The sequence below is a fragment of the Malaclemys terrapin genome, chromosome 25 (assembly GCF_027887155.1).
Source record: "Malaclemys terrapin pileata isolate rMalTer1 chromosome 25, rMalTer1.hap1, whole genome shotgun sequence".
In the NCBI taxonomy this organism is placed as follows: Eukaryota; Metazoa; Chordata; order Testudines; family Emydidae; genus Malaclemys; species Malaclemys terrapin.
Window position 1 is genome coordinate 11,339,394 of NC_071529.1, and position 15,824 is coordinate 11,355,217.

A 15,824-nucleotide genomic window follows, 5' to 3' on the forward strand; every position below is an offset into this window, starting at 1 on the left:
TGGCTCACGTGGCCAAATGAGTTTGAGTTCCAGCTGCTTGTGAAGATCGGAGTGAATGAGAATTGTTCTGAATGTTACGTTTCTGTGGTGTTGTTTTCCCACCTTCATGCCCCACCAGCGTGATGAGTTATTGGGCCACTGCAGAATGTGGCAGCTACAGAAGGTACGGGCGCCCCAAAGCTTCGAAAACAGACGTTGTCACGTTATTTATAAACCCTGCTTTGGTCATGACGCAAAGCTGCGCTTTCATCTGTGTAGGATCAAATGCAGCCGCCTAAAGAGAGAAGGCAGAGGGGAAACAGACGGAAGGAATATTGGAGGGGCATGTTCGTAAAAAATAAACAAATCAACCTAAGCAAGTAAATTAAAATGAAATAAACTAGTTCCATTTCCCCACTGAACTTCCTAATTCTCCCCTCAGAACTGGCGCCTAGGAGGATGTTCAAATGTATAATCAAACCAGAAGCAGTCCCTAATCCTATAGCGGCAGCGGCGTGTAGTGGGTAGAGCACTAGAGCGGGAATCGGGAAGCTTGGGTTCTATTTCTGGCTCTTCCAGTGACCTTGGGTGAACCACTTCCTTTCTCCGTGCCTCAGTTTCCCCACACCTCCTATCTTATCTATTTAGATTGTAAGCTCTTTGGGGCAAGAACTCTGTCTCACTATGCGTTTGTACAGCCCCTAGCACACTTGGGCCCTGAGCTCAATCTCCGAGTGCTCCAGGAATACAAATAATATTTCGTCCTTGGATCAATTCGGTCTTTGGCTGCCCACATGCAGCTCCCACAAGGCGGCACTTCTCCTTCCTGACTAACCCCTACTGACGGGCTTAGGCTCAGTCTATGCAGAGCAACTGTGTTGACTTCTTTATCCTGGAACTGAGGGAAGCACCATTGTTCAGGGAGGTGCTGGCCTGGGCTACAGTGAAAAGTTGTGCTGTTGAGGTCTTGGAACAGGTACAGGCTGGATTCAGTCAGCTACGATCCTTGCTGCTGAGTGGCTTCCATTTTTCCCTTTCTATTTCCAGTTCCCTTTTCAGTTACTAATGTACTTGGAGACTAAGGGCTTGTCTACACGGAGATACTCAGGAAAGTTAATCCGAATTAACTAAAGGTGTGAATTTAAAGTGGATTAGTGAAACCACATTAAACCCCAGAATTAAAGTGGCCTTAATTTGGTTTAGCTCCCTAAAACTGGGGACTTGAGAGGTGCCGGAAGGAGTCATGCACTCAAGTCCCTTAGGGTACCTAACTGGGGTTTTAAAGGCCGTGTTTTCCACCATTGGCTCATTTTGGCCTTGGATTTTGTTGGCCCAGTTTGTGATGCCTTGAGCCTGATGCTTAAGAGGGAATGGAGTTGCAAGTGCTCTGGAAAATAGGCCCCAGACATCTCAAGGGGGGGACCCCAAATAAGAGGTCACCCTTGAAAATTTTGGCCTGTCCCACTCCAGTCTTGCCAGCCATTCAGATGCCCTGCTCATATTCATTCGTATCTTCCTTGTGGTGCTAAATGTTCATCGTTATAACTATTTTAGTTATTAGCGTGGTCATGATTGCTTTAGGACCTGTCTTTTTTCATGCTGAATAATATAGTAGACTCAATTGCTGGGCAGGATTTCAAGGGACAGGGTTGTAACATTGCTGGAAGCACTTGTCTCTGTGCTTTAGTCTTGTATTTTTTGTTCTTCAGTCCAAACGGAATAGAAGACTAATTAGGTGGAGTGAAGTCCTTGAAATGAAAGCTGAGAGGCTGGGGGTTGCAATGGGCATTTTTCTTAATTATATCAAATGGTCAAAATGCCAGATGAGCATTTGGCTAATGTAAAACTTATTGTTTCTCATTTCCGAGAGCCACAAGGACACCGTGAAGCCAGCCTCTCCCAGCAAATCAAACTGAGAGCTGCAGTCTCATCTTGCCAGGAGCCTCATTTTCTTCTCTTAGCCACTGGTTCCTTTTAACCCCTGTGTTCTGAGCTAGAATTAGCTAAGGCCGAAGTAGGGTAGCCGCATCTGCAAGGCATTTTACCAGGACGGGCACAGCCAAATTCCACCACTCGACAATCACCCGCAATCTCTGGCTCCTCCCACGATCCACAGCTCCGCCCTCTCCCGGAGTAGCAGGATGTTTCTGCTCCAATGAAAACAACAAACAACTGTTGCTTTTTAGACGGTGGTTGTTACGCTTCAGAGTCCACGGCCACCCCTGAAATGAACCGGGGCAGTTTGCACTCCTCCCTGGACTGTTGTTTCAAGCCGTGCAGATGTGGGGAGGAAAACACAGCAACAGCCCCGTTTGGATGGTTTTCTTAATGACCATTGAGCCTATAAATAGAGACCCAGATTCTGATTCCCGCTTACGTCGATGGGGATCGGCAGCAGCAGCTGCCCTGAAGTAACCAGTAAGCAAATACAGAATCTAGGCTCGGTTTGTTTGTTTGTTTATAACGGAAAACTAATTTCTGTAGAGACAGATGGGCCCATCTAGGTGCTGGGATGGCATATGACCGAGTGTAGGCTCAGCCTCACCCCCGAGGGCAGTGGCAGCTGGGCTTAGTAATGAATACAGGAGACAGGAATGTGAGATTTGACAGACTGGATCCGATCCGAGGCCCATCTAGCCCAGTATCCTGTCTCTGATTGTAATCGGTACCAGCTGCTTCAGAGGAAGGTGGAAGAACCCTGCCGTAGCAGATGTGCCTTCCACATCAGGTCTCATGCTGATCCCTAATAGAGATTGGTTTCAGCCCTGACACATGAAGGTTAATATCCCTTCCAAAAAAAAATGTGTTGAACTTACTTCTGTCTCTGATTAGTCTTTCTAGCCATATAAATGTCCATTCCCTTTCTGAAGCTTGTCCCTAGCCTCCGTTTGCCAGAAACTGGGAATGGACGACGGGAGTTGGATCATTTGATGAGTCCCTGTTCTGTTTATCCCCTCCAAGCACCTGGCACTGGCCACAGTTGGAAGACAGGACACTGGGCGAGATGGACCGTTGGTCTCACCCAGTCTGGCCGTTCTTATGTTCTAAGCTCTTGGCCTCGACAGTTTCCAGTGGCAATGAGTTCTGCAGTTTAATCAGATGGTGTGTGAAAAAGTATTTGCTCTTATGAGGTTTAAATTCTCCAATCTTTTAATTTCATCTAGTGCCCCTTTTCTTTCTCGTGTTATGAGACAAGGAGAACAGATGGTCCCAATCTAGGCAGTGTTCCCTCGTGGGTAGAGCACTGGAACTGGGACTCGGGAGAATTGGCTTCTACTCCAGCCTCTGCCACTGGTCTGCTGGGTAGCCTTGGTCAAGTCATTTCACCTCTGTGCCCGATTCCCCAGCTATAAAATGAGGAGGAGGAGGGTGCGCTTTGTGATCTGTGAATGAACAGTACTACATGGGAGCTGGGGATTATGATTACCGGCTCTAGACTGTTCATTATATTACGTCCCCTCTCATTCGGATCCACTCTAAGGTAAACAATCCCAATCTTTTCCATCTCTCTTCGGATGAGTTTTTTCCGGGCCCTTGATCATGATTGTTTCCCTTTTCTAAACACTCTGTTGGACAGCAATAGCACAGTCTCCAGATGAGGCTGGATCACTACTTTTATGTTAAGTTTTTGGCCACGGTGTGGTAGCCCTGTTGGTCCCAGTAGATGAGAGACAAGGCGGGTGAGGTCATGTCTTTTTCGGCACCAGTTTTTGTTGGTGGAAGGTACAAAACTTTTGAGCTTTTCGCGGCTCTTCTTCGGGTCAGGACTCAGACCGGAAGAAGAGCTCTGGGAAGCTTGCGAGCTTGTCACTTCCACCAATAGAAGTTGGTCCAATAAAAGAGATTCCCTCACCCGCCTACTTTATATAAAGCCATTACAGTCTCTACCTACTTTCATAGAATCATAGAATATCAGGGTTGGAAGGGACCTCAGGAGGTCATCTAGTCCAACCCCCTGCTCAAAGCAGGGCCAATCCCCAGAAAGATTTTTGCCCCAGATCTCCAAATGGCCCCCTCAAGGATTGAACTTATGTAAAGGCATTACAGAATCCACCCCCCCCCCCCCCCCGCCCTTCTATTCCTTATGCAACCTAACATCTGAGCCTTTGATGGTGTTTTTTAAACCACAGCTGCACATTTCACGGAGGTCTCCATTGAGCTGTTTATAATGATGCCCAGGTCCCTTTCCAGAGTGGAGTCGGTTCATTTAGATTCCTCTACGGTGTCAGAGTAGTTCCACGGGGCATTATTTGGCACTTACTGACACTGCATTGCAGTTGCCATCCTGTTGCCCATTACCCTCGTTTGGTTAGGGCTCTCGGATGTTCCTCGCAGCCCTCTCTGGTCCTGATTAACCTAAATAACGTTTCACCATCTGCAAATGTGGCTGCCTCACTGATTACCCCCCTTTCCAGATCATTAATAAAGACAGTGAACTTGTGTTTTTTCCAAAGCCCTATCATCTGAACCCCTTTCTTGTGCCCCACGATGGGGGAGCAGGAAAGGATTCAGAGAATGCAGAGATTCGGATAATAGAGCAGAAACTCCCCGCTGCAAGATAACCACCCTGCTGCTGATTGGCTCCTGTAACGACATAGGGAGCCCTCCACAGCCTGAGCGAGCGGGGCCATGACAGTGGAGCTGCAGAGGGCCCTGCACTGCTGCTCCCGCCCTTTTGATGATCTGATCCCGTGTCCCCCACGCTATTCGGACAATGGGGCATACACTGTATATTAAACAACGCGGGACCTCGCACCGGGCTTCAGTTTCTTTAGATCTCCGCTATGGGCCTAGTGACTTACTGCTTTTTAAATGATCGATTTGCTTCCTCTCCTCCCACTCAACTTCCAAAATTATCTCATTTTTTATTACCGGGGAAGAGCAAATCTGGGGTAGGGATCTCCAAAGCCGTCTCGACCGAGTAGCAAAAACCAACACAAATAATCCGTTGAGCTTCTCCGCAATGTCCTTATCTTCCTTAATTGCTCTCGTTAACCACTGATCTCCAGCAGCCGCACTGGTTCTTTCAGGGGTAGAGCTCCACAGGAGGAAATAGTCGGGGGCCCCAGTTTCTCGGAGGATGTCTGCACTGCAATCAGAAGGTGTAATTTGCAGCGGGTGTAGGTGTGTCTGAGCTCGCTTTGATCAAGTTAGCTCACTAAAAAGCGCAGAGTAGCTGTGGTGGCCCGGGCTAGCTGCCCAAGTACGTAGCCACCGTCCCAGGCAGGAGTGCATTCAAGCGGCTCCACCTACGCCACCGAGGTTAATCTGCTATTTTTAGCAAGCTAGCGTGATCAAAGCGTGTCCGGTACGCCTACATGTGCTGCAATCACACGTCTAGACCCTCAGACTTCTTCCAGTGTGGAACATGGTATATTTCAGTCCCAAATCTCCTTCCCACCTCCCCCGACATATTGGGAAAATAATAAACCTGTTCTTGTCCGAAGAGGGAAGTACACTGAATTTGGCCATCGCTGTATTTAAACCTATTTGTCAGTGATTTCCTTGTAATGATCCGTAGGATTGCTAATGTTTTAGTTAATAACCTGAGCAATTTCCACCCCCCAAGAAGTTCCATCCTCCTGGAATATGTTTTGTGTCTCCTTTTTCTCCAAAACTGAGTGGCTTTGTGCTCCACCAGAGAGAACCAGCATGTCTGGGGTGGGTCCCTTCCCCTGGTACTGAGTTACTCTGTGCATCACGGTATTTTCTACCTTTTAATTCCCTTTAAAAATATTTTTGCACTTGTTCCATTTTTTGCTGCCCCCTGCCGTCTGCCATCCGCTATTCACTTTGTGATGAGATTCTGCCGGCTGATACTCCCGCTGCTTCAGTTCATAACCGCTGGGTCCTGTGTTTTATACAAGCTTAAATAACCCAGCAACTCCTACTCTTTCTATTCCCTTCACAATCTTTGCCCTGCCACTAGGTTCCCCCTTTAATATTTTTCCAAAGGATACAGACCTACTTTCTTCCAGCCTTTCTACTTAAGTTCCCCAAGTCCCTGAGTCATTCTGTTTGTTCCCTGCTGCATCATTACCCCTCTCTGTAATGTCCTTTCTCATATTTAAGTGATCAAATCTGGGCACAGATCTCCAGATGTGCCCTTACCATTCAATCCCTTAGACCATATTAGAAACATTTCCTGCAACATGTGCTCAGTATTTTCTATTTACGCTTCACAGGCCTGATTCCCTGCCCGGTCACACCAGTGATTTCCGTTCGGTGCTCGAATGAGGCCCCTTAGCACTTTGTTTTATTGAAGTTTTTTTTTTTTTAATTTATTGGGCCACAGAACTCAGGAGCTCTCAGTATCCCAGCATCTTGATCTACCCCTTTAGAATGCTCTCCTGCCTCACCCTCCATCAGGGAGCGTGGGCTAATAGGTAGCACGGGGGGCTTGGGAAGTGAAGCTGCTCAGGTCTGTTGTCTCTGCTACTGATTCGCTGAATGACCTTGGGCGAGTCATTTCCTCCCCTTTTTCTCTGCCTCAGCTTCCCTGGTGGTGAAGTGGGCGTAATGATACTGCCTCAGATGAAAGTAGCTACATGTTATCGCCTCTTCTTGGGCATGAGAGTTCTCTCTGTTTTTCTACAGACCACAGTTCGAGGCTTAAGTTTTAAGGCTTCCCAGGCCTTTGAGGGTTTGTCTATACTGCAGGGTAAGCCTGGGGTTTGAACTCAGGCTCAAGCCCACCCCCCCCTTCATGCTACACACACATCACGTTAACCGGGGTCCCAGCACCACATGGGGATGGAGGGTCCACTCCTGAGCCAGGCCGGCACCAAGCACTGAAGCCCTATTGCTTTGCGGTGTAGACAGCCCCTCTAGACTCGTGCTCTGGGAGTCCTCCAGAAGTATCCCACAATCCCACAGGCTGACTTTTTGCGTCCTCCGGACAGTCAAGTTTTGCCATACTGCCCCACAAACAAAGGGCTAGAGCGGCCACACAGTGGGAGGACACTAGGAAGTCTGGGATATGGGAGGTCGGACGCGGGCCTGCATAATGCAGTGTAGACGCTGGAGCCCTAGGTTGGGATCCAGCGTTCAACAATTCCTAACCTGGGGTTACAAACGCGTGTAGACACTCAAGCCCTAGGCTAACAAACCCAGAGTCTGCCAACTCGTGTTCTACTCGCCCTGGGCTCCCGCTGCAGTGTAGGCAGACCCGGAGGCTGCATGTTACGTCTACCCTCCACGCTGGGCCTGTACCCGGGCGGCGAGCCCCCTCCCACTGCTGCTACTCTCTGTTTGAACAACACTCCCAGCTGGACGTGTAGATACACTCTTAGAGTGGTGAGCGTCTCCCTCAGCTGCTTAGTCCAGCCAGAATAAAAGCCCACAACAGAGAGAGAAAGTCCTTTAGCTCAGGTGGTAGGAGCTTGCTCTGCTCCTCCGTATTCACTGGCTGTGGAGGTGGCGGCAGAGGCAGGCCACCATAGAATCATAGAATATCCGGGTTGGAAGGGACCTCAGGAGGTCATCTGGTCCAACCCCCTGCTCAAAGCAGGACCAACCCCAGTGTCAGTGTTGGCTGATTAGAAGGTGGTAGGGTTGCCGATTTTGGTTGGACTTATTCCTGGAGGTTTCATCACATGACGTCATCTTTAAATAAAGGTTAATCTTTAATTTCTGGAAACTTCCAGGACAATCCCGGAGGGTTGGCCACCCTAGAAGGGGTGCCCTGAACAATGAAGTGAAACCTCCAGGTTGGTTTTTCAAATCAAGCCGTTTGTCCCCTTCCCCAGCAGCCTCCTCCCAGCCGTGCTGTGTAGATATCTGGCATTACTTCATGATACTCTTCTTCCACAGTCCTGGGCTTGAACCAGCCGCAGTTTCCGTGCTTGGGACGCTGAGCTAGACCGGGGGTCGGCGTCGCCTTTTTACTGAAACAGATTTTTGAGGGCAAATGGCTTTTTTGAGCAGAATGAAAACTTACCTGGAAAACGTTCCGAGGGGTAGAACTTTCTGGTTTTTCACCAGTAATAACGTCTTAGGTTTTGATTAAAAAGGAAACACTGGGGAAAACCATTCGATTTTTCAGTTCAGTTTTTAGTAAATATTTTTGGGCTTAAGTATTGGGGGGTTGCCATGTTAGTCTGAATCCCCAAAAACAACGAGGAGTCCGGTGGCACCTTAAAGACGAACAGATTTATTTGGGCATCAGCGTTCGTGGGTAAAAAACCCACTTCTTCAGATGCCACATGAGAAGTGGGTTTTTTTACCCACGAAAGCTTATCCCCAAATAAATTTGTTAGTCTTTAAGGTGCCACCGGACTCCTCGTTATTTTTGGGCTTGTCTTTTCAAAAACCTTTTTGGTTCAAAAATAATGTTTTTGAACCCACTTTTCTTTTTTTCTTTCCATTTTTAGTGAAACTGGAAAATTTCACCTTTTTTAATAAACAAATTTTTCAAAATTTCCAACCAGCAATACTGGAACTCTTCCAGCTGTTCTCGTTGGGGCTCACTGCTGAATGGGTTCCTAGTGGCCACTAGAAACCAATCCCCTCTGGTAATTGTCCACTGTTCTGACCTCTCTAGGCCTCCGCACAAGAGATTATGCAAACTACTACCAAGGCATGTGGGACTGCAACAGCAATCAGCCAGACGAGCTGTCTTTCCAGCGTGGGGATCTCATCTACATCCTGAGCAAGGTAGGCGACAGTTACACCGCTCCAAAGCTAGGCGGATTCACGGCCTCTGAGCTTAATGGGCCAGATGTGGAAGTCGCGGCGGCGTCTAGGTGTTTACATGCCCCTACCCCAGCATTGCAATATCTGAATGCCCGGCAGCAGCAAGACAGCGTGAGCAGCGATGTGAAATGACTGCAGCCCAGCCTTCCCCCTGTGCCTCGCAGCCAGGAGAATGAGTCATGGAAGGACTTGGGCTGACACCTGGAAGGGAGCCCAGGTTGTTGCTGGCTGGTAGCACAAAGAGAGATTGATGTGTCCAGGTTTCTCTAGGCGCTGCGACTTGCTAAGAGCTTGTGGGACTGAATCCAGGGGAGATTCAGACCCGGATGGTGCTTCCTGGCCAACCGTATTCTGCACTGCTCTGAGAAAGCAGGAGGGTGGGCAGGCATAGTAATGATCCTTTGCCCTTCTGTGGTGCCTCCTGTCTGCACATTGCAGACGCGAGTGAATTAAACCTCACAATCCCCCTCTGAAGTAGGTCAGTACCATCATCCCCATTTCACAGGTGGGGAAACTGAGGCACAGGGCATGGCCGTTTCCTCAGCAAGTCAGTAGCACGTCGGGGAAGGGAACCCAGGAGTCCTGGCTCCCAGGCCCGTGCTCTAATCACGGGACAACTTTCCCTCCCACGGCTGGGAGGAGAGCCCAGTTCCGACTCCGCGCCCCTCCCCCGTTTGGCTCGTACTGTTCTGTAATGCTTCCTCCCCTGTCCCAGGCATAAGCGCTTGGTATTTAAAATGCCCCCAGGCAAGATGTCTCTCCATAATGGAGTCTGTGTGTGGTGGTGCTCTAGAATTGCAGGGGTAATTGAGTTGCTCAGCCAGGTGTGACCAGGCCTTTCTTTGTCAGGCGCATGCAGGTAAATAAATTAACTGTGTGCACTGTACTGAACGTGCCCGTGGGGGAAGGGGGATGGAGTCAGGCTCCTGTCTAAGGCGGGGAGCGGGGTTGTAAGCGACCTCTCTGGTTCTTCCTGTTCAGAAGAGGCCCGGAAGTGGCTGCGGGATGGGCACCAGCTACGGTGGTAGGCCGGGTCCGGTTCATAGTGACCCTGGAACGTGCGAAGAGCATGGCTCTGTCACCCTCTGATGAACAGCTTAAGGGGCGTTTTGTGTGTACAGCGCCTAGCACAGTGGGGCCTGGTCTGTGATTTGGACTCATGACTCAGGCAGGGTGCTCCCAGCCCCTTCCCTGGATCTCGCATCACTCAAGCACCAGTTTCCGGCAGAGTTAAGTTTGTCACTTCCAAAAGGCTTCCTCGGCCAGGGATGAGAACATCCTCTCTTGGCTCCGCCAACAGGTTGCCGTCCTGGCCCACGGAGCCTTCCCCATCGGGCCTGGATGGGTCGGCGGGGGTTTTTTGGTCCAATTGCCCAGCACGTGAGTCTATCCCGGGAGGTTCTGCTGACCCGAGCCCCTGCACTCCACCGGTGAAATCTGCAAACCAGGCCCTCTGTGACTAATGGGGCAAAACCCAGATGTGCCAGGCTTTGCTCTGGTTCCCTTGGTGCTGTGCTCTGAAAGGGAGGCGCAGCTCCAGGGCTGTGGTTGCAAGACTGGGGAAAACTCCCTCTTCCAATGGGAATCCTGAACCCGTGTCATGCTACTGGACCCTGCCTGTGGGCCCGATCCTGGAAGGAGCCGGGCTCGGCCTGCCAGCTCCCATTGGGAGTTTAAGGTGCTCAGTTTGGCCCATTTTCTTTTTTTAATAGTTACGCCGGCTGTGTGGTTTTTATAGGGAGGTGCAGTCTGAGCACAGGAACTCCTGTTTCCATCTCCCATCTGCCACTGATTCCCTCTGTGGGCCCTGGGCCAAGCCATCCTGCTGGTTACGTCTCACTCTCCCCTTCTGTACAATGAGATGACCCTCGCCTATTGCCGGGCAGCTGTGACGGGGGGTGGACTCACCACTGTGTGTAAAGTTCTCGAAAGGGGACGAGCGCCGCTCAGTCCAGGATGTCAAGTATCAGAGGGGTAGCCGTGTTAGTCTGAATCTGTAAAAAGCAACAGAGGGTCCTGTGGCACCTTTAAGACTAACAGAAGTGTTGGGAGCATAAGCTTTCGTGGGTAAGAACCTCACTTCTTCAGATGCAAGTTATCCAAGCAAAGGATCTGAATTGCCCTGGGTATTAACAACTGGCTATTTCCTATGGTGGAAATGCGAGTGATCTGATATCCCGGTGATGGGCGCCGTCTAAGAATCAGAATGGAAGGCAGCAGAGGGCAGCTCCGTGCGGGAGTTGCTGGCCGCTTGTTTCTCCCTCTCGTTGCCCCAGGAACTGGCTGTGCATAACCTCGTCCAGGCTGATCCGGAGACAACTCAGGAGCTCATGTGGAACCCTGACTCTGAGCCAGAGGAATTCGCCCAGGGTCTCGCCCGGATGAGCATAAGGACCCGGTGGAACACCGAGATCCTAGAGGAACCTATGGAGTTCCCTTCTTAGCTCTGCCCCCGTTTTTGAGAACCCCCTTTTGGCTTTCGGCTTCTAGGAGACCTCGGTTTTAACAGGGTTAGCTGGAGGCTTTAATTCCACTGTGGGCTGCTCTGCGCTGGGTCTGACCCACCGTTTTGCCGACGAGCAAGCGGAGACGCAGCGAGCGGAAGTGACTTGCCCACGGTCGTGCAGGGCACGCAAGCCAGACGGCTGGAGTTTTGACCTAGCCTAGACCCCGGGGTGCATGGGGAGCGAAAGAGTCAGGGTCCTGACTCTCGGCTTGATGCTCTGCCCCCCGGCCTCTCTTCTATGGACTCTGTTTGGGGATCGGCCTCTGCCGCCCACCCCTGCGCCCGCGCCCCAGCGCAGGGAATGCAGCTCGGAGCCACGGCGGGGTTTTAACTCTCTTCGGTGGCTCCAGATTGTGACTCTTCCGCTGACTTCCTCACACGTAACCGATTGGTCCTGAGAGCCTCCCTCTCGTAAATTACTTCACTCGACGGATGCTCGCGACCACAGCAGAATCCGAGTCGGAATTAAGCAGGGGAGAGCGGGGACGGGCGGGGAGAAAAAAGGTGTTTGAGAAGCCTGTTCATTCAGCTGCGTTTTAATTTCCTTTTCAATCTTGTCCCAATTAATTCCCCAGAATTAATCTCATCGAAGCAAACTCCGTTTTAGTGGTGCGGTCGCTCTGTCTGAACATGAAATAGTAGCTAATATAAAAATCCATCTGGTGTGTTTGAAACACATGCTGGCTGCTGCTTGGGTCCTGTCTGACATTTCGAGCATCGACAGCGGGGGGGAAAGTGATTTGGGGGTTAGCGGACATCGGTAGCTGACTAGCTCTGGAGTGCAGGGCACCGGGGCAGGACGGCTCTGATCGAGTTTCCAGGAGGGGGTGTAGAAACTGGGTCCCCACTGAGCACACACACAGAGGGGTAGCGTAGTCTAGGGGTTAGGGCAAGAGACTGTAAATCAGGGAATCGGGATTATATTCCCTGCTCTGGCAAGTGACTCACTAAGTGTCCCTGGGCAAGTCACTTTGCCTTTCTGGGCCTTCGTTTCTGGATCTGCAAATTGGGGCTGTTGCTGCCTACTTGCCTTCCAGCAGGGGTGGTGAGGCTTGATTCATTAACATGTGCCCGGTGCTTTGAGTTCCTTGGTTGGAAGGCACTAAAGCGGGCGAGGGGCATTGCTATTGTTGTGTTTTCTCTGCTCCCGACCACATGTCTAATTGTCTGTACAGTCTGTCGTGGCCGTAAGTAACCTGAAGCAGCAAGGTGAGCCGCTAAGCAGATCAGTGTGTCAGGTCCCTTCCCTCTGAATTCAGCAGAAGCACGCGCACCCCTTAGAAAGGAAATGTGCAGAGGCCTGTGGCATGGGGCAGGGAAGCCGGGCCTTCTCTCTGCCGATCCGGGTTCTGCCGAGCTCCAGCTGTTGTTGTGTCGTTGTGCTTGGCAGGAATGCCACCGTCCCCGCATGCCCCTTGGAAGTGGAAGGAGTCCAGCGGCAATGCGCTGGTGCCCGCTAATCCCCAGGACGGGCGTAGCCTGCAGGTGTTCAGATTGCATCGCCTGATCTGCAACAGGAGGGCACCGGCATGGCTCGGCAAGCACCGGGCCTTTTCGCCGCCCGTGCCGGTACTAAAGCTGGCTGTCTTATTGGTACCGCAGGCCAGAGATTTGTTGTTGCACTTCTGGCACCGGGAGTGCCGCAGGGGCCTTCACCGGACCCCCGGTGCTGTGAATATTGCCAAGGCTGGTTCCATTACCGCTTGGAACCTCTCTGGGCTGGTACCAAACCTGCAGCGTCGCTCGGGCCCTGGGCCGTCCCGGTGCCATTGTGCAGCACATCTGGGCCGCGTGACGGGCGAGGTTCCGCTTCCCTGCCCTCTTCCCCGCAGCTAAAGGATGCCGGCCCTCTTTCCCCCGGGCCGGGTGATTTGTACGTTATGATAATTATTTGAGCGCTGTGAGACTTCCTATTTTAAGTGGACTTAGTTGGATGTGACACGCAGCCCATAAAACCGGAGAAGTTAATTCTCTCAATTGCTTGAAATGAAAGTGTATTGGGGGGGGGGGATGTTTTTATTCCTTGGACCCCGGAGCGAAAGGAGGCGTTTAGTGACATCTAGTGGCCCTTTTTGTCACTCTCCAGCAACTGTACTTTGTGGGGGTGGGGGCGCGGGGGGAGAAGGGGGGGATCTGAATGGCACAATGAACCTGATTGCTGCTTGTCAAATAGCTATTATCCACCTCTGACCTAACCGGAGGGGAATGGTATCTGCAAATCTCTCCCCCCACCCCGCCCACGTATTTATTGTGGGCTGGGAGGGGGAAGCGGAAAACCGCCCCCGGTCCTGTGTTAACAAGCCGCCGTGCACCGTGCTGTGATGACGGAGGGCTATGATGGCGATGATGGGGTTTCGCGCCCATTAATAACCCCGATGGGAGACTATCGAGTGAGGAGGGATGGGGACGGGATTTGGGGTCAGCTGGAAGGCAACGGTCATACACCGGTCAAATTCAGGCGAGGGCTATTCCTTCCCCCCCCCCCCCCCCCCCAAGACAGGAACCAATCATCTAGAACAAACCCCTGGCAGCCTCATTCCTCCCAGGTAATTTTTATAAATGAGGGGACACCCATTCCAGAAGAGGACAAAAGGCTGACTCGACCTGCAAGCAGACAGCACAATGGTACATCTATGATGCCCCCGCTGCCCAGCGGCCATTTATTATAAACCCAGAAAGAAAGAAAGAAAACCCCCCGACATTTCCACTTGGGACACGCTGTCCAAATCCCGCTGCATTTGTCCTCCATCAACCCCCCACCTGCCCACCTATCCTGGATCCTAACCTAGGGTCCCGATAGTCTGGCTTTGTCTTAGATAGGCAATATTACCTCCCCGTCCCGATTTTTTTTTCCCCCATCATCCTACACAGAGCAGGTATTGGAACAGGGCTAGAGTCCGCTCTCGATTGCAGTGGAGTTACTGCGGATTTACACCAGCGTCCGTGTAGAGCAGACAGAGCAGGATCTGGCCTTTACTCTGGAGTGCATTGGTGTAGATTAGATCAGAGTATGTTCTTTGCGGTGAGTTGCCCCCAGGAGCAAAAATTTCCCTCCTTTCCGTGGAGGTTCCCCTGTGTCGCTGGGAGGAGAAATTCATCCCCGATCTTGGGGTTCCCCTGATATAAGCGAGATCGGAGTGTGTTCTTTGCTATGCATTTACGCCGCTGCAAGGGAGATCAAAATCTTACACACACCAGCCTCCCTTTAAGTCTGAACATAACCATTTTCCAGGAGTGTACCAAAGAATTTACCCAGAACTGTGCAAACTTTAGCAGCGGTCTTGGGTTCATCTTCAGAACCACCAGTGCATTTGCAAACTCCGGCATTTTTTCCCCCTCCTTTTAATATTCAGACCATTTATTTTGTGCTGAATTTTATAACAAATGCTGTTAAAGACTTCATCTTTGACAGAGGTAATAATAAATTCACTGTTTAAAGACAGTAGCTTAATTCCTTATACCCTCCAATACTGCACAGAATAAACTATATTCATCACTGAGTAATTTTTTACCACATAAATCTTTAAAACTAACCGTTGTAGGCTGTTGAGGCTGAAATATTGTGAATTTATTAGATATGCCCATGTAGTATTGGATTCAGAGGTTTCCATTCGAATATATTACAGAGGAAATTTGTGTCTTTAAGTGTGACACTCCTTCCATTTTCTGAAGCCAGTATTATAACCGGCAGCTTCTCCCGAGTCAACTCTGCCTTTATTTGACAGAGATTTAATAATAAACCTTTTGCTAATCTGCCAAAGAGGGTGGGGGTGACATTTCATTCAGATGCCCTGTTTAAAATGTGTGGCGAAAAAGCTTTGTTTCTAATGTAACAAATGTCTACAGATTCCCGGTTTTATTTCTTAAAAGGAGGGGGACATTTTATCTGGGGTTGCCAAGACAGAAAAATATTCAAGCAGGGTGTCATTTTCAGACCCATCTTTCTTTGACAATAACTTTCACATGACTCGGCTGTCATTTTTTTTTTTCCTCCTGTGAGGGTTGGTTTGTTGTTCTGTTTTGTGGGTTATTCAACAATAAGTTGGACAATGGAAATATTTAGTGTGAAATCCAAATTACACACACACTAAATAGATCATAAACACTTTAAAACGTACATTGATTTGTCAAATAGGCAATGGAGAGAAACCTCCTTTTGAAGTGTCACAAAAAACTTATTTGTAAATTTCTTTTCTTAATTGTCGCCTGTTGCGCACCTATATTTAAACCTACATTGTTGTTTCCAATGATCGTGTAAAATATCGGTGGAAATCTCTGTTTGTTAGAGAGAGCGAGAGAGAGAATTATAAAACCATATCCCGGTTCATGAGGCGCGGGTAACATTTAAGCCAATTGATGTGGTAACATTTAAAGCAGTGATATTGCAAAATGTCACGTATAGTCTAGTTTCATTAGAGGGAAGTTAATAGATTGATGGCGTTGAAACTCCCATTCCCGGGAATAAAATAAGTTTGCCTTTGCCATAACGCCTCTCTATCCATTGCCCCAAAAACTCAGTCGGCTCCGCTCCCCTTGTTCACAAATGAAATGTACAAAAACTTCTACAGTACGGTGCCAGTAACAAATCAACAGTTTAAAAATTAAAAGCTGTCTATTAACTACTAAACAAAAGAGGCAAAAAAAT

General features: G+C 49.8%; 1 protein-coding gene across 2 annotated transcripts in view; it reads left to right on the forward strand.

The window, feature by feature from the left end:
• The window catches only part of SKAP1 (src kinase associated phosphoprotein 1), a 235,089-nt gene that overhangs the window by 207,937 nt on the left and 11,328 nt on the right, over nucleotides 1-15,824 (forward strand). For both annotated transcript variants that reach the window (XM_054014447.1, XM_054014448.1), the window contains one exon: nucleotides 8,522-8,634. In XM_054014447.1, coding sequence (XP_053870422.1) covers nucleotides 8,522-8,634 — 113 coding nt within the window. The remainder of the gene's footprint in view (nucleotides 1-8,521; nucleotides 8,635-15,824) is intronic.